This window comes from Dermacentor andersoni, chromosome 1, assembly GCF_023375885.2.
Source record: "Dermacentor andersoni chromosome 1, qqDerAnde1_hic_scaffold, whole genome shotgun sequence".
Taxonomy (NCBI): domain Eukaryota; kingdom Metazoa; phylum Arthropoda; class Arachnida; order Ixodida; family Ixodidae; genus Dermacentor; species Dermacentor andersoni.
In genome coordinates, this window is record NC_092814.1 from 60,894,978 (window position 1) to 60,914,817 (window position 19,840).

At 47.7% G+C, this 19,840-nt stretch overlaps 1 protein-coding gene and 1 pseudogene across 1 annotated transcript in view; both read left to right on the forward strand.

Annotated features, from left to right (window-relative positions):
* BBS9 (Bardet-Biedl syndrome 9) overlaps positions 1–19,840 on the forward strand; it is a 56,711-nt gene that overhangs the window by 11,419 nt on the left and 25,452 nt on the right. The window contains exons 6-10 of the mRNA XM_055061545.2: positions 105–189; positions 268–355; positions 443–538; positions 2,020–2,149; positions 5,834–6,009. Coding sequence (XP_054917520.1) covers positions 105–189; positions 268–355; positions 443–538; positions 2,020–2,149; positions 5,834–6,009 — 575 coding nt within the window. The remainder of the gene's footprint in view (positions 1–104; positions 190–267; positions 356–442; positions 539–2,019; positions 2,150–5,833; positions 6,010–19,840) is intronic.
* Positions 9,255–9,434, forward strand: LOC126546427 (U2 spliceosomal RNA; annotated as a pseudogene).

Below are 19,840 nucleotides of genomic sequence, written 5' to 3' on the forward strand. Positions count from 1 at the left end.
TCGACATGTGTTACATTGCTTGAACTGGCCTTAAGTTACTGCCTTTTCATTAGTGGATAAAACCGAAGCGTCCCTGATATAAGCTTGATCAGGCCATCGTTCAGGTTTCAGACACTGGCTGTGGCTACTGAGGCGTCCAAAAAACCGACGGATGACACCGAGGGGCTACACAAAGGGAAACGCGTTGTTGTAAGTGTGCTAGATGTCCCTTACATAGAACACAAGAAATCACCTCACCTCGTTTATACGGCCTGACTTCTTTCATAGGCGGACTGGTCTGTTTCAATCGGGGAGGAGGCCATCGACATAAAAGTGGCAAGTTTTTCCAATTGCCCAACACTAATATTAGTTCTAGGTGAGTGGAGTGCGAAGGCGCTATGTATCCTTGAAGATGGAGTAAATGTAGGGGCCGCCTTAATTCCTTTCTTTCTTTTTTTTTCAGGTGAACACACATTCTTTGCCTTTAAACCAAGTGGCGAACTTCACTTTTTAAAGGTGTTGGATTTCACGGCAGCGTGTTTCTTTCCCTACCCAAGTTGTAAGTGAACCTTTGGTAACTGGGAGGGTCCTGCACTAAAACCGCGTACACACCCGGGAATTTTCATATCCAACGATCATACATGATCATACTGAGTCCTACAAGAAAGAAACTACAAGATTTTATAAACTTTTGCAAGGTGACCGCCTTTGTATGGAGAAACAGGATGGATAAAAAAATTACATCGTTCGTGCAATAATGTTTCCAAGATTAATTAATAAATGTAATGTCACCTGGCATATATGTCGCTTGACACAAAACAATATCGTCAAGCTGTTAAAAAAGCGCTGAATCAGTTGTTTTTTTAAAGTGGTCGGAATTCAAGCTTGCTTTGACGGAAATTCTATGGTGCACATCATTTCCAATGCAGCCGACGTTGGGTCGCATGTGAAATGATACTACCCCATATTATCTTGTAATTGGTGCAGGCGGTTGGTGAAAACAGTGGTCGTATGGTTTGTAGCAAATGAATGTTCGGTGATGCCTATAGCATGGAGCAATCTGCGTCAGCAGTGGATTGCGATTAACTCTTAATTCGTTAAATGTGAATTTTTGCATTGATGTCGTCCTCTCACCTTTGGCATTTTGTTGGTGCTTAGCGAATGGCAGTTGACTCGTCGAGACAGGTATACATTTGAGTCCGTTCAAGCTTGACTCACCACCTATGGGCCCTGATAACCGATGCGCTGCCAATACCGGGCACCGTGCCCCTTTGCATACGGTCTCAATAATATATAATACGCGAAGCAAAAAGCAGTGACAGCAGTTTAGCCGAAGGGCAAAACGGCTTTATCCATTGCCGAAAAGCAACCACTGTACATTTTTACCTATACTACTGCGTACGCACAACTTGCCACGGCCGCCTCGTCCTTGCGTGTATCATGAGCACGTAATATATAAGCTCTTATAACACGCTTTTTGCCTACCTTTTCGGGGACATGGGGCATATATGTATATAGAGTGTCGTTTTACAGGCCACGGTCTGAAAGAGCAGAAAAGCGATCGCTTCGTCATTCGCGCTATATATCAGCTTGCCTTTATGGCAGTTTGTTCAGTGAGCGAATGCTTCAAAAGCGATCGCTGCACATATGTAAAGGTAGCATCGTAAAAAGCCGCACATAACACGACGTTATGTGCCGAATATAGGAACGCCTCTCTCATTATATTTGGGTGCCAAAATTTTTAGACTTATAAGCGTTATTTAGTCATGTTGCGCACGGATAAATGTTCTTTTCCTGCCATTTCACGGTCCCGAAATTGACCCTCACATCTCGTATTACACCGGGATTTCAACGAGCCTGCCGCACACGCACCTACCAGGGCTCAGTAGTAGTGGGGGTGAAAAAGAAAGTAAAACCTGAGCAGCATATATCTGTGCAGGCGTTCTGATATTTCGATCACTGCGGTATGTTGTTGAGCGCGCACGCTGAGCACATGACGCCTTAAGGTTTTTTTTCTTCTTGTCTTTTTTGCGCTCTTAGCGACGGAAGGCAGCTTGATGCTGCTCATGGCCACGCAGAGGAGCACGCTACTCGTCTACCACGATACCGTTCTCAAGTGGGCTGCCCAGCTCTCGTCGGCTCCGATTGCGCTGGCGAGGACGACGATACAGTAAGCGTCATGTTCTCTGCTGCATGCGCGTACACCTTCGCCGCGGTGGTGCCTTGCCCTCGCACGCGAGCACGGTTGCGCAGCTGGGCACAACAGGCCCCGCTCGCTTTCTCTTGGCAGCTGGCCGCGTCTCGGATTCTGCGACGCATGCCGTGTCGACATCGGTGGGGTTCACGTTTTTCAGGTTCAGCTCATAGCAGCAGGCGTGCCCAATGGATCTGACCGCCGTCACGAGTTGCGCTGCTTGAGCTACCCCCTTAGCCTTACAGCTATAAAATAGAAAAGGAAATATATTGGCGTCGTAGTTTGAACAGAACACCATGAAGTCTCAGTAGTTGCAGAAAACGCTGTATTCTAAGACCGGTGCGCTCCTGAGAAACCAGAAAAAAAAAAAAAAAAGAACACAAGCGATATTTTAAGGCAAAGGTCTGCAGAGATCTACCTGGTCGGGAATGTTGGAGCTATGCGTAATTTTCATCCTTCTTTTTTGTTTTTCTTTTCGTTCAGATCGCTGAGCGCATCTGGTGTGTTTGACTGTGGTTGTTGGCATGCGTACGGGCACATGTGCTCACGTACATAGACACAAATATCGTAATTTCAACAAAGCAACTTCTGACAGTATAGACACATTTTTTTTTGCTCCGCAAGGCACCTCTCGAACGTTGTAGAAAGTGGTGACGCGCCCTGTGGCGTATCAGTTACCTTGTTGCATGTGCGCGTTCGCAGCAATGCTTTATTGTGGAAAACACGGCCAACGTGGTGTAGTCAAGGGTTCGACGCTCGGAGAACCGGCTGGCCGTATTTAAAAAAAAAAAAAGCATTTTGTGCTTCTTATAAATAACTCATACGTGCTCTTGACAAATTGGTTCATGACTCAAACTTAAGAATAGCGGAAAATAACACATTGACTACACACACACACACACTCACGTAAGCCTCTGCACATCTGCACTGACTAAGCTTCTATGGATTGATCGGTATTTTTGCGCCAAATGCGTATACATGTTAAAAAAAAATCTTGACCGTGCTCCATGTAGAGGACCACCAATGTGTGTAAGAAGGCGGAGCCTTAGTAAACTTATACCACAAAAGTGGTGAGCAATAAATGAGCTTCGGACAAAGTGGTGCCGCCGAAGTGGTGATGGCAGAACAGAGCCACATGTGCGCACTATACTTGCGAACGCTTCCCTGTGAGTTGTGACCTCGTCCGCTTGAAACCGAGCAAACACGTGGGCTTCTTTTACGACGCCACGTGAGTGTGAGGAGTGCTTTCCAGGCGGTCTGGTTTTTCACCACTTAAAGCACGTGTCCAGCGTGCGCGTTCCTACGAAAGCGGCATGCATACGTTGGGCGCACATGTATAGGCAAAGAAAGGGAAGAAAGTAAAAAAAAAAAAGAAAATCAGTTTAATCAACAAGTACCGACTGGCTACGATTCTGAGCAATTCAGTTTAGATGAACTCCATTGATTATGTCACTGATACTAATACCAATGACCAAAGCATAAAGTATGCGCGCTGTGTTTTTCTAAAAAGCGCTAGTTGATTGAAGAAAAGGAAAAACGAGTTATTCATTCGTGTTCTGTCTTGAGGTGTTAGCAATTTTTATGATGGTTGCAAAAAAATATTGCGATATTGTGGGTCAATTCTTTCAGGTTTGAAGAAAAAGAAATTGGTGTGACAGCTTGGTTATACGGGGGGATCATTTTTAAGTTTGACGGAATTTTTTAAGAATCGCCTGTGGCATATAGCATAATTCCTGACCTTGAGCTGGATTATTCGAAGAAGCGGACATTATTAGCACGAGAAATCGAAACGCATAATCAACGAATTAAGGAACATCCACTAATTAACCTGTTAATTAATTATTAATTATATCCTTTACGGCACGTGTTGCAATTTACGGATTGTAGCCGGCGAGTTTGCGAGACGTATCCACTTGAAATGAATTTCCAGGATGACATTAGTTTTGAGATAATATTTCCCAAAGTGTCGCACGAAATACATGGCCGCTCCAGTTACTTTTGTTTTTTAATTCATAGAAGAGCGTTTTGTTAAAAAAAAAGAAGTGGAACAACAGTGCATTTTTACGGCCATTTTGATGGCGCATCTATCCAAACTGGTGCCATTCTGGAAATTCATTCCAAGTTGATATGCCGTGCAAACTCACCGGCTACACGTCGTAAATTGCCACATGTGCCGTAATGTAATAAATTAGGAAGTTAATTAGCTATCTTTTGTTAATTCGTTGAATTTGTGTTTTGATTCTCGTGCAAGTAATGTCCGCCTCCAAGAATAATCCAGCTCAAGGACTAGAATTACGTTATCTGCAACAGGCGATATTTAAAAATTCCGTGAAACTTAAAAGACGATCACCTTGCATGAGGAAAAGACATGAGGAAAAGAAACTTTTTTCACTTGGGGTTGATGTTGTAAACGCTGTTGGCTCGAGAAAGATAAGATAACGCATCCCTAGTGACGCAGAGAGTGGGGCAAGGTACGGAGACCAACCAGGATAATATTGAAGTGTGCTGGCTGAAGGACTGAGAAGAGATGAAAATCACTGTGGTATACTGCTTAGCAACTCTGTCCTTATAGCTAGGGTTCAGCGTTTTCGATTGTCTTCTTCCTAAAATTAGGCGTACTGTTCCCAGTTTTTATTTCCACTTGAAAATTCGTTTTTTTTTTCGGTAAATATATTTTTTCCACGCAGATTTTCACTGACTTTTCTCGGTGGATAAATCTTTGTGTCAAGCTTGCGTTTTTTTTTATTTGTGTATCTGATTCACTAACTTTGTTGCCTCAATAAAACTTCGGTTGGGGCTAGTTGGTACATGGCATTTTGAAGGTGAAAATTTCAGCGCAAAACCCAGGACAACTTACAAAGAAGAGACGACACAATCACTGGTGCTGAGACAAGCACAAGCGCCACTGCTTGTCTCGTCTCTTCTTTGTGGGTTGTCTTGGGTCTTGCGCTGAAATTTTGACCTTCAAAAAAATTTGTTGCCGCTGAAACGTGCAGTATGATTGCACCCCCCCCCCTCCCCGTAGTTTCTTCTCTTCAACACAATACACAGATTCGCCAAGTTTTCGTGAAGCAGCCTATAAGCAAGGGCACAACTCCATGCGGTGATATGAACAGAAAATTTATGCGTTTGATGATGGAGCACAAATAGAACGAGACATTCTTTGCGATGATTGTGCAGGTACGAACCTCCAGCAAATATTTCAGAAAAAAAAAAGAGAAAGAAAGCAGGAAGACTAGGTAGTACGGCTCCGCGTTAACATTAGTGAACTTGCCTCGTTCATCCACTGCAGTGGCTGCATCGCGAAGCCTGTGAGGAACCGGATCACGAGTTCCCTGACCCTTCCAAGTGCCAGAACCTCCACCCCCCTCCCCTCACGGCAGAAAATAAGTAAAAAAAAAACGAGACAAATGGCAGGCTGACACGTGACTCTGACCTCGCCAGGCTCCTTGCATCGCAGCGCAAGAAGCTCGCAAGTGCGCGCCGATCGCCGGCATAAGCTCTCTGATAAATTTTAGTGGCCTGATAAATTTGATTTCCAGAATTTAGTTAAAACCGAATTGCGGGGAAAAAGAAAATTCGTGGTAAATTTTTTTTTCTTTTTTTGGCTTAACCGGTAAAAGCTGAACTCTAGTTACAGCGACGGCCATTCTCTCCCAGGAGCATGCAGGGGGCGATAGTGAGGCTCACCGAGCAGGGGCAGCTCAGCTGCAGCTACCTGGGGACCGACCCGTGCCTGAGTGTGGCCGCGGCGCCGGAGAGTCGCGAGTATTCGCTCAGAGAGGTGGAACAGGAGCTCAGCAGGCTGGAGAACGCCATCAAGTCCAGCAGCGAGGGTGAGTGCATCTCTCCTCTTTTCGTAACCTCCTCCTCGTGCTGGTGCGCTGCTGCGTACTTTGAAGGCTAAGCTTGGCATTACTACGCCATACTTTATTTCAACGAGCTGTCGGCGCTGTCTATAAAGATGCACCTTTTTTTCCCCCATCAATCAGCGCGTGTCGCTCGGCATCGTCGCCGTTTATTTAGAATTCCGTGTTCACAGCCTGTGAACTGGGGCTTCCCATGCATGAGCGATATCTTTTATTTATTTATTTGCACTACTACTATTACTACTACTACTACTACTACTACTACTACTACCAATATATAAAATAATAATAAATCCCACGTTTCAAAATATACTGACATTTAGGTGGTAACATTGGTTTCGTTAACGCTTGTTCTTGGTGTCATGACGGAACGTTGGTTCGTTGCGACTTGTTTCGTGGATGGGATTCGAATTCGTGCACAAAGCATGCTTGTTCTGTGTCTGTATTCTGTGACCGTCTGTGTTTAGCTTGACGGGGCGTAGTCGGCGCTCAGGGTATTAAATGCGAAGTATTTCTTGGCAAACATTTGCCATTTTGACAGTATCTGTCTGTCTGTCCGCCCACGAAGATAAATGATTGATCATAACATGAATGTCACGACATGCTTGTCATGTAGGTCTTGAAACAGCCGCCTGCGTCTTGGTATGTACCAAAATTGGCATAGTATGACAACAGTATGATGAACATAAATGATTGGTCATGACATGAATGTTATGACATGTGTGTCATGTAGGTCATGAAACAGCTGCATACGTCTTGGTGCTCCCATGGTCGTTTCGTTAACTTGGTAGGCTCCCCGCACGCAGACCGACCGACCGACCGACCGACCGACCGACCGACCGACCGACCGACCGACCGACCGACCGACCGACCGACCGACCGACCGACCGACCGACCGACCGACCGACCGACCGACCGACCGACCGACCGACCGACCGACCGACCGACCGACCGACCGACCGACCGACCGACCGACCGACCGACCGACCGACCGACCGACCGACCGACCGACCGACCGACCGACCGACCGACCGACCGACCGACCGACCGACCGACCGACCGACCGACCGACCGACCGACCGACCGACCGACCGACCGACCGACCGACCGACCGACCGACCGACCGACCGACCGACCGACCGACCGACCGACCGACCGACCGACCGACCGACCGACCGACCGACCGACCGACCGACCGACCGACCGACCGACCGACCGACCGACCGACCGACCGACCGACCGACCGACCGACCGACCGACCGACCGACCGACCGACCGACCGACCGACCGACCGACCGACCGACCGACCGACCGACCGACCGACCGACCGACCGACCGACCGACCGACCGACCGACCGACCGACCGACCGACCGACCGACCGACCGACCGACCGACCGACCGACCGACCGACCGACCGACCGACCGACCGACCGACCGACCGACCGACCGACCGACCGACCGACCGACCGACCGACCGACCGACCGACCGACCGACCGACCGACCGACCGACCGACCGACCGACCGACCGACCGACCGACCGACCGACCGACCGACCGACCGACCGACCGACCGACCGACCGACCGACCGACCGACCGACCGACCGACCGACCGACCGACCGACCGACCGACCGACCGACCGACCGACCGACCGACCGACCGACCGACCGACCGACCGACCGACCGACCGACCGACCGACCGACCGACCGACCGACCGACCGACCGACCGACCGACCGACCGACCGACCGACCGACCGACCGACCGACCGACCGACCGACCGACCGACCGACCGACCGACCGACCGACCGACCGACCGACCGACCGACCGACCGACCGACCGACCGACCGACCGACCGACCGACCGACCGACCGACCGACCGACCGACCGACCGACCGACCGACCGACCGACCGACCGACCGACCGACCGACCGACCGACCGACCGACCGACCGACCGACCGACCGACCGACCGACCGACCGACCGACCGACCGACCGACCGACCGACCGACCGACCGACCGACCGACCGACCGACCGACCGACCGACCGACCGACCGACCGACCGACCGACCGACCGACCGACCGACCGACCGACCGACCGACCGACCGACCGACCGACCGACCGACCGACCGACCGACCGACCGACCGACCGACCGACCGACCGACCGACCGACCGACCGACCGACCGACCGACCGACCGACCGACCGACCGACCGACCGACCGACCGACCGACCGACCGACCGACCGACCGACCGACCGACCGACCGACCGACAACCCGCCGTGGTTGCTTACTGGCTATGGTGTTGGGCTGCTAAGCACAAGATCGCGGGATCGAATCCCGGCCACGGCGGCCGCATTTCGATGGGGGCGAAATGCGAAAACGCTCGTGTACTTCGATTTAGGTGCACGTTAAAGAACCCCAGGTCGTCCAAATTTCCGGAGTCCACCACTACGGCGTGCCTCATAATCAGATCGTGGTTCTGCCACGTAAAATCCCATAATTTTTTAGATAGATAGATGCTATCAAAATGGCAAATGTTTGCCAAGAAAGGCTTCGCTTTAAAAAAAAATCCTTGTCAAGCTGAAACAAGATCGCCGTACAGAATGGAGACACTGATGTGTGAGCAAGAAACCCTTAACGAATAATGAATTATAATGAATAAATAATTAATGAATAAATAAATATTATTGAATTTAATGAATAAATAAATAAATAAACAACCACGCACTGAAAATTTTGTTGCAGAAATGTGCGAATAGCAAGGAAGATATGCAATGCGAAGCAGACTGAACGCCATCGGGCCGAGGATGCACTCATACAGCAGTACGAGTGCATCTATATGAAACTTCGGAAAGAGCACTTCGTGTCTATGTCTATTATTACGCGGTGCATGATTTTCAGTGGTTTTTCTAAAAAAAAAAAAGAAAGCTCATTAGCCGTTCCATTCTTTGAAGGTGGATGACCAGCGAAGCTGTTTAGCGCATGATACAGAGGTGACACAGAATTCGGAACAAGGGTACGAACTCATTAACCGTGATCTTTACATACATTCGCGTGGACGACGGGACCTTCGCCCCGAGGAGCCGCAGGAAATTAGACACGCGTGACGTTTCGACGGGACCGCCACCACGGGAGAGTGGAAGGAAAGGAAAGTAGACACGCAAGCGCTTGGAACGCCGACAAAGAGAGGGTGGTGCGAACGTAGACATGGCCGCCGGATGTCAAAGTGTAGTATCTGTTCTTATCAGTTTAATATCTGATACGGGTTCTATTTGGACCCAAGATATTTAGCTCATTTTTGCAAGTTGGCGGAGTGCTTGAAGCCTGCTTCACGTTGGCCGCGGGTCGGCCCGGTATTTCACTATCTTCGGGATCGGCCCAAGGTTTTTGCGCACGCAGAAGAGAAATGCACGGAACGCTGACCACAAACAGCTTCGCTGTAGAAAGGAATGAAAACCGCGACGCCCGTTTTCTTTGCCCTCGCTCGCCTTCCTGACTGTTCGCAGGACGTTAAGCACCAGCTGCTTCGCCCTGCTTTGTATAAAACATGACCTTCGCTGCGTGCCGCAGAGGAAATGAAGCGGACGTCATTTCCATGAAGGGCGAATGACTATCTCGCGAAAGCATTCCGATTCATTTCGACTCTACGTTCTTGTGGCCGTACTTCCCAAACCGCGGTCGGCGTAACCGACCGTGACTTCTGAACCCTTTGCTGAAGTGGACTGGGGAGGAAGGAGTGCGGCGCTCTGTACGCTTCATTGCTCTGCAGGCGCGAAGCACTACTATATCTTGCGCGTTGCTGCGCCGCAATAAAACAATGTGTCGCTATCCAAAACTCAAGCGACTGTAAATACGTCGTGTTCTTTATAGAGAGAGATAAGTTCCACGCTTCGAAATTACGTACCGATCGCTTACCTTGCCGACAATATTGAAGTGACACTAAATAGAAAAGTAAGTTGAGTTGTGTTAGTAAATCGAGTTTCTCCAACACCAGGAATGCCACCCTTGCCGTGAGAGGAGGCTTCATTAGTGAGAAAATGCGCAAACACGAAAGGCGGGTGGCGACGCCGCCTTGAAGTTCCCGCACCAATTCGCCGTGACGTCATGGATGGAAGTAGCAACCGCCAGGGGCGTAGCCAGGGGGGGGGAGGGCTTATGGGGCTTCAGCCCCCCCCCCCCCCCCCCGAAATTTTTTCGTGCTGTCATGCGCCGCCGACCAAAACAACCCCGGGCGCCTGAAATCATGCTCGATTTCGTCTAGAATGTCCTTTTCACGCTCGAAAAGACATTTTAGCACGAACATTGCGAACTCGCGCTGGATTTCGCGGCAACGCCCATGCACCGGGAGTCGCATATCGTAACGCAAGGAGCTCCATCCAAGCAAAAAGTCTCAAAGGCGTTTTGATGGCGAGCGGGCTGGTCGCGACATCTCGCGGAGGCCGTGGTATCTAGGCAGCGCTTGGATTTCAATTCTAAAACTTTATGGGCATAAGTTCTCGCAAACTTTTGATGCGAAAGGTGCATTGACATTTCCAAAGTCGTGCTTTAGATTTTAATTCCGGAATTTTGTGGATTTAATGCTGTTATAAACATTTGACGCCAGGGTGCATTCACTTTTCAAAAGTCGTACACCGTACCATACAACGACACAAGCCAAATCAACACACTATCAGACAAGTTCGCAAAGCACACAGCGAGGCCCGATGAGACCAAGCGTTTGTGCCGTCATGTTTTTTTTCACCTGCGCCAAAGAAACCATGTCAAGGCACTCTTGCCAGCAAAGGCAACTACGTTCTTCTTAATTTTTTTTTTACTTTGGCTTTTAATGGCGAGCACCCATTGAGCGTCTTCAGTTTTCTTGTTCTCCTACCCGCGGGCTGCCATAGCCAGCCAGAGCGCATGCGTTTTTCTCGTGTTGCCCCGACCAACGCGCGGCGCACTTCAGCGTGCGTTCGTTTTTCTCTGGCCGAGTAGATTTTGGCCTGCCAGAGTTTTGGACTCCTCCTGGCTAGCAGACGAGAAAAAGAAACAATGGTCGCTCGCCGGCGTCACTGTGGGGACTCGACGCGTTGCTACGCGTTCGCTTGAGCGCAACCTCTCCAGAAAGCCTTGTCTCGCCGGTGTAGGATACCGAGCAGTATGAGTATGGTTCTCTGTGGACCAAGCGTCTCACGTTTTCTTCGATATTCCTTCGGTAGCCCCACTAGGTGCCCCAAGTAGGCATTCGATTGTATTCAATATGCTTTCCTTTCCGTTATTTCATTTCGGTGCACCCCGCAGCCCCCCCCCCCCCCCCCCCCCCCCAAAAAAAAAAAAACATTGTTGCGGCGCAGCGAATTGTCGCATGGTGAAAGTTCGATTTTGTTAATTCTTTTGCGGAAAGTAATGGGCCACGGGACGCTTCAGTCGCCGGATATTCTTATTACATTATTGCGATAGCAATACGGACACTCCAGGCGCATTCCTGCCGTCGCCGTCGCCGTCGCCTTCATGTTCCGTATAAAGTCCAAGGGCGGTAACATCGTGACCGCGCGCCGCATGCTGTATGTGCTAGTGAAAGGGGGTGGGCGGCGGTGGCATGGGTGAGTTGTTTAGTGAGCCGGCGATGGTGGCTCAGTCTTGTGTGCGCAAGGAAGAAAAGCGGGGAGCAAGCGCGCTGCCTTCCGTCGCACGCGATACATCGGATGGACTGGAGGGAGGGGGGCTGTGATCTGTTAATCTGTTCTTGCGCAACATGTTTATTTGCCTTGTTTGACGCATCATATACAGTGACTTTTTCTTAGATACGTAGATTTATCGGAAACTTATACGTATATTTAAATATCTTGTTGCGAGGTTTTGTGTATATGTGCAGGGAACTTTGCTTCCAGTGACACATTTCTGCCCTTTATCAAGCGGTATCTTCGCATTTCTAATGTATGAAGGCGAGTCAAATGAAAGTGAACCAATCCACCCTGCGCAATAATGGTTCGGTTCACTATCTGCGAGGCATGCGTGTGGCACAAAGGCATCTCACATTTACAAAGGGACACGCAGGTGTGAGGATCAAAGTTTTTTAATGCTTTCATACACTGGGTTGAACATGGTTGCGTGACATAATGAACACTCCAAAATTTGAAGAGCGTGGTGTTTTTGACAGATGAAGATGACAACAGGTTTTTGACAGATGAAGATGTTTCAGAAAAAGAAATTAGTCACCGTATGGCTGCCGTGTACGTTGAACATTGCATTTAATTGGTCACTGTGAAGCGTTGGAGCAAACGGTTCAAAGAAGGACGTGAAAGTTGCAAAGACGATCCAAGACCGCGTCAAAGCCACCTTGCAATCACCCCCAACACAATTGCAAAGGCTGATTAGAAAAAAAACGGATGATAAGCATCGATGAATTGGCAGGACGTGTGAACATCAGTCACGGTTCGGCTCACACCATAATTCATGAACATCTCGGTTGTCGGCTCTTGTGTGTGCAATGGATGCCCAAGATTTTGAACCACCGCCAGAAGACGGAGAGGTTCGGCGCTGCCTTGACTCATCTAGTCCGGTGTCATGATGAGGGTGACAACTTTTTGTCTGCAATAGTGGCCGGGGACGAATCATGGTGCCACTACTACGAGCCTGAAATACGATGGCAAAGCTTACATTGGAAACATTTAAATTCAACACACCCAAGGAAAGCAAAGGCCGTCATTTCTGCCGGAAAGGTGCTGTTGACTTTCTTTTTCGATCGTCAGAGGCCATTATTGACCAAATTTGCTAAGCCTGGAGAAACTATCAATCGTTTCCGATATTGGGAAACGTCAGATCGGCTGCGTGTCGCAATCAAGAACAAACGACGTGAAAAATTGAGGGATGGGGTCATCTTGCTCCACGATAATGCCCGTCCCCACGTTGCTGATATGGTTAACAAAAAACTGGCAAAGTTCAAGTGGGAAACACTGAAACATCCGCCATACAGCCCAGACTTGTCGCCTCGCGACTTCCACTTTTTGGGACATTTGAAAAAACCGCTCAACCGAACCAGATTCTTGTCGGACAATGACGTGAGAGATACAGTTACAGACTTTTTGAAGCAGCAACCCAAGGAGTTTTATCAGACGTGAATCACGCGACTCGTTAGTCAGTGGGACAAATGTATAAATGCTCATGGAGACTACTTTTACATAAAGTACCCCGTTTGCCATATTTTCGCATTGGCTCACTTTCATTTGACTCGCCCTCGTATATATTGCAGAACTCTTTCTTTTTTTATGTTGCTCTCTGTTGCGACTTTTTGGAATTTCGGAGCAGTTACTCAAAATACACGACCAGTGACGGCTGCTCCTATGCAATACATTCTAACAAAGAACAGCATCATTGAGATTTTTCCCTGGTCGTTGCATATGTACAAAAATGTAAACAATGCTCTTGAATGACAGAGAGATGCAAATGAGAGAAAGGCAGGGAGGGTAACAAAGTTTATTAAAATATTTCTCCTCAACTTGTTCATTTCGTGGCCTTTACATTTTTCATGTCAGCGGGTACTGCTTTGCTGGTTTCAAACTGATATAGTTCCAAAGTTCGTGTGATATTTGTTTTACTCATTAAATATACAGAAAACATGGAAGAATTGGTATCAGTTATTTCAGGCACAATCTTTTAGACATACGAGTATATTGTTTTATGAAAATTATCTATTTTATTTGTATTGACAATGCGTAGCGTTCAAGAATTCGTTTACAGCATCTTTGGCAATGGCAACGTAGTTATTATTATTGTTTAATGTATTTGATCCCTCGACAATTTCTATACGGAGGAGGCCGAGCTGCCAAGTGAGACCCCCCCCGAACGAAATTTCTGGCTACGCCACTGGCAACCGCCCCAACTATACTGCGTCGCCTCGAGAATTGGCTGTGCGTGTCTGGTAGCTTTCAGAGCCTTTTATAACAGCTTCAAATTGTGGGCGTTTTGCGTGGAACCGTGCGCCGGATTTTATCCTTGCGGTGCTGCCGCCTCACGCTGCCCCTTATACGGCACACTGTACATAGTGGGTCGCTTCAACCTTGCGCTCCTGTGAAGTAAGGCGTTACTTTTTCAGAATTTCTTGCCCTAACGTATTGTGCGGTACTTTTATAAGGGGTTTCGTGCCGATTAGAAATGTTGGTCCAGCCTGTGCGAATCACCGTTTCGTAATTCCCACGGAAAGTCTGTGGCAGGATAGCATCCGTCGTAGCTCAGTTAAAAGCGCGCAGCACACGGTATATACGGAAAGCCCGTGGGATCGGGCTCCACTATAATGACGCGTTGCCATTTACTCTAACTTATCTCCTTTCTCTATAACGTAAAGGGGCAAAGAAATAAGTTTCGTCGCCGACTTATACAGCCTATAGTATTTCCCGGATAATGTCGTTGCAACGAATGTTGGCGTCTTTGCGTGCGTGCGTGCGTGCGTGCGTGCGCGCGCGTGCGCGTGTGCGTGTTTTACAACGAGTGTCGTAAGGCCTAACTTTACATGGGTCGTCATGGTATTTACTTTGATGAAATGCCGTCGTTTCTGTTGAACATCGGAGAAGCCTTTCTGGCCGGCGCGTGTTTTTCTTTTTGTGTCATCACTCGTCGCGTCGCTTGCTTCAGACGCCGTCGTGGGAATTGGTACTCTTAATGGACACACCGCGAAAGGGGCAATAACGGAGACGTCTCGAGGGTCTCGAGCGTACGTATACGACATCCGTACAGTGTTTCGTACAAAAAAAAAAAAAAAAAAAAATCGGGATACTTACTACGTCTCTTGGGGGGAGGCTAGGACATAAAGCTTAGATTGCTTTACGGGGGTCGTCGCTTCGCAGACTGGTATCGCAACATCGTTGCCGCAGCATTTTGATACAACGTTCAGGTTGTGTCGTATATAGTTTGTGCGTACAAACGCAGGATATGTTGCAGCCTAACACAGTGCATCGTCTAACGAATGGCCGTGCTACGCTATGCGGAGCCTTCTTTCGTAAATGTTGTAACTTGACACGAAACATTAAGTGCACTGAAGGAGAACGAGGATGGCGGAAGTGTCTTCCGGTGCCAGTTAACATTCAGGCTAGAGGTTCGTAGAATCGACAGTTGGACGAGTTAGTGACTAATAACCTTGAGTAATAACACACGCGCGCGCGCACGCTTGCACGCACGCACGCACGCACGCACACACACACACACACACATACACACACACACACACACACACGCACACACACGCACGCACACACACACACAGAGCGAGCGAGAGAGAGAGAGAGAGAGAGAGAGAGCGACGAAACACTAGTGCATTCGCTACGTTTGACATTAAAAAAATATTTAATTGATATGATGATGGTAATGACTTCTAATGGCATCCCCCCTGGATAGGGGAAATGACAAGAAGTCGCTAGGTGCTGTTGAGTTCCATAGGCTTTCCTAAAACTATTGCTATCTACCATTCTGCCTATCTCTATTTTATCTTGTAAAGTTTCCTTTATGCCTGCGACGACCCTGTGCCCTTCTATTCCCTGCTTTACTCCTCCGCCAAGGCTCCGAATGTTTCCTTTCTGATCTACACTTCTGGTCAGTTAACGCTCCCATTAGCTTTGAACCCCAGCGCTATGTTCCCTCCGTTTCTGGCTGAATGGATACCTTCGTATTCCATTACTATGTGCCGAGTCGTCTCCGAATATTTTCTGCATGTATACCACGTATTTCTACATATATCCTAGTGCACCAACGCGCAAAAAAAGAAAAAGAAGGAAGTGCTTCATATTATCAAACAAACTACGTAAAAAATTCTTGATTTGTGGTTCGTATATTAAAGATCACACTACAGTGATTACTTCGGCTCCGAATTTATTTACTGTGACAGCATTGTCTCCCCATGAAGACCGCCTTCTTGTTTTTACTTGCTTTCTCTTTTATCAAAAAGTATGCAGAAACTTAAGTGGAGGTGTCTAAGTATGCGTAAACATTGCGCCACTTGCTCTTCTCCACGCAGCCCGGTGTCATTATCAATATTATCAAACTTGATCTGACCGGTATAAGCCCTTATCAACCATCATCGGCCATTATCAAACTTATCCGACTATATCCGGCCTTTATCAACCCTTACCGGCTGTCGTCAACCTTATCAGATTCGACCCAACCCTTATTAGTCGTTGTCAACCTTATCGCAATCGATCAGGTCCCTATCTGTCCGTATCAACCTTATCGGACATGATCTGACCCTTATCAACCGTTATCGCTCTTTATAAACCTGATCAAAATTGCTTCGACCATTATGAGCCCTTATCGCTCTTTAGCACCTTATCCGCCCCCGTCGAACCATTATAAACCGTGATGAGACCCATATAACCCCTAATCACTCCTTATCATCCTTATCAACTCATTGATTGCGTATCTGTCTGTGTTGCGCCACGCGAAGCACATGAGCCCTCAGAGATCGGTGGCATTTTGGTTGGTGAAGGAACGCGCCAACGGAAGGCGCATCCCGCGACCACCGATACGCATCGGGGATGTAGCCGTGTTTCGCATTAAACTTTCGCAAAATCACAATTTTCCTGATGTCTACAAAGCACCAAGTCGGCTCTACATGTGGTCCTAGAGATGGCTTTTATTTCACGATTGTCAAATCTTTTAACAATGATTTCATAAAAAACTGTTCTCCTTTGACATTTGTTTTGTACCGCCGGTACAACACATTCATATGGTTCAGATATACTCACCTTCAACAAGCGTAGGTGTTTAGCCCAGTGAAAAAGCCACTCGGCTTCTGAGAGTGGGGAAGTAGACTCGAAACACATCGCCACAAACTTTTTCCTTTCGGATTTATTCTGTTTCATACTTTAATTTCTTTGCAGCTATTCGTCTTACGTGACAGACAGACCAACAGGTTTCCTGGTTGGGTAGGCACAGAAATGCTTACGCGTTTAAAATATTGTCCGTTGGATCCATAACCATTCGGGCTAGTTAAGCATGACAGATGGCTGGCTGATACACGTGTCGTTTCGTTCGGTATACACGTTTGGTACACATGTTGTTGCGTCAGCTAGCGGAAGCAAGCTGAAGCCCTCTGATTGCAGTATGAATCACGATTTGACCGTCACCACAGCTCCGTGCAAAGTGACTGAACTTTTTGTTCTCTCAATTCAAACAAGAGAGATAAAATAGAGAATATACAAAAAAATAGATATTTTTTAACATTTCGACTTCCCTCACCTTACTCCACGCACCCCCTATCCTCCTTTCTCATTCGGGGTGGCGTAGAGTAAGCTATATAAACGCTGTCAAGGAAAGCAGCTGTCACTCTGATGACGACAAAAGTCCCCTAGTCGAAACGGTGGCTCCTCATACATCCTTCATTCCACCACTGTCGATCACTGCAGTGAGCGGAAGTTCCTCCAGGTCAAAATGCTCAAATTATTCTCTGTCTTTCAGGAGATCTGGTACACCTGATTTCACTTTCGTGCTTTCGCACAGATAGGTTTATTTTCCTAATTGGAAGTATGTCTAAACCATTCACGGGCTGTTGCTTATTGAGTGAAAAAAAAGAAAAAAAAGAAAGCAACAACGTAGTTTTCTGTATTTTAGAGGCAGGGGAGTAGGCATGTATGAGTGACCTTTTAGGCACAAATTGTAGTAGTTCTGTATACCAGGTCATCGTGGAATCAGAATGCAGAAGTGCGTCCATGCTTCATGTTTTATAAAATTGCTCTTTGAATTTCTACTTTCTTATCATTTTTCTTCTGTAGACTAATGGTTCTAACACATCCGTGGTATTGCTGTCATGCATCGCATTAGCGCTAGGTACCATAGCCTGAAAAAAAAAGAAGAACAAATAAAGTATGTTATGAGTTCAGTATGAGTAGCCATGTCGGGATCAGACGTGATTCTGCTTGCAATCTTACGGAATAAGCTTGCATTCAAATATTGTAAAAGGTCTTCTTTCGATGTTGACTTGCATTCTATACAAAAGTGACTGACACAGTACTTTTAAGTTACTTCTTTGTTGAACCTGAAATCGCAAATTGTTTTGGGGCTTTAGCTAGCTTATGCTTCCTTAAACATTGACGATATCAATATCACTTGTACGCTTGTCTTTAGGGTTGCATATCTCTTCACACTCGCACATAAGCTCGTGCCCCTAGACACGTTACCGATGCTGCTGTTAAAGAATCAAATCTGCGAGATCTTCAGAGCACTACCGAAGACCATTACCATGCGGTGTCTGTTTTAGCCAGCTGACTCTTTCTTACTACTATTTAATATTATAATTATCATTCTGCACATGCCCTCTGCTTGCATTGCTGTTCATGTGCACCATTACTGAACAAGGAGGCGCACGTGGCTTCACTGCGGAAATTTGGCGGACGCGATTCCGGCAGACAGCACGGCTCACTTCACTGCTTGATTAGAGAGTTTTAGCTTGTCCGTATACGCAATTACGCAATCCTCCAATGCTATTCGCTGCATGCTTAAAAGATGCATTCAAGCCATTAGACTTGGAAGGCTTAGGAGTGAGGATCATCGGTGAACATGTCAGCAACCTTTGGTTTGCAGATGACATTGTCCTGTTCAACAACACTGGGGGATGAATTGCAACAAATAATTGAGGACTTAATCGAGAAGGTGTAGGAGTAGAGTTGAAGATTAATGTTCAGAAGACAAAGGTAATGTTCAATAGCCTGGCAAGTAAGAAATTCAGGGTCGCCAGTCAGCCTCTATACAGTCTGTACAGGAGTACGTTTATCTAGGTCGACTACTCACAGGGGACCCTGATCATGGCAAGGAAATTCACAGAAGAATAAAAATGGGTTGAAGTGCATACGGCAGGCATTACCAAATCCTGGCTGGGAGTTTGCCATGGTAATTGAAAAGAAAAATGTACAATAATTGCCTTCTAGTGTGCTAACATATGGGGCAGATACTTGGAGGTTAACAAAGAAGCTCGAGAACAAGTTAAGGACCGTGCAAAGAGCAATGGGGCGAAACACGTTAGGGGTAACGTTAAGAGACAAAGAGAGCGGTGTGTACCAGAGCGCGAACGGGGATAGCCGATATTCTAGTTGACATTAAAAGGAAAATAATGGAGCTGGGCAGGCCATGTAATGCTTAGGGTAGGTAACCGGAGGACCATTAGAGTTACAGAATAGGTGCCAATGGAAGGGAAGCACAGTCGAGGACGGCAGAAAACTAGGTGGGGTGATGAAATTAGGAAATTTGCAGGCGCAAGTTGGAATCAGCTAGCGCAAGATAGGGGTAATTGGAGGTCGCAGTGAGTGGCCTTTGTCTTGCAGTGGACTTAAAGATAGCCTGCTGCTGTTGCCGCTGCTGCTGCTGCTGATGATAATACGCAATTTCACTGCTCGGAATGCTGTATTACTGGGAGCCGAAACGCCAGCAGCCGGCTTGGTGGTGCCATCTTGTGTCGCAGAGTTTACTCAGAGAGGGCACAGAGTTGCTATTGCAGGAAGTGACCATATGCTACCTATCTGCTGGTGTAAAACGTCGGCAGCCATGCAATCGACAAAATGTAGTCTCATCTGTTTTATATTGCTTCGACGAGAACAACCATGTAGCGCAAGAAGATTTCGCGTGCTGTTGGACAGTCTCGCAAGATGTCGCTATACACCAGCGTTGTGACAGCCGTCCACGCTTACCGTAACGCAGTTCTTGCGTAAAGAGTGCTCAATCTAACAATCTCTAATTGTCACGTCAGTGCGGACTGTCACGTACACACGACGGAAGGAAGGAGATAGATAAATAAACATATTTGTTTATCACTTATTGTCTGATCCTGTGTAGGT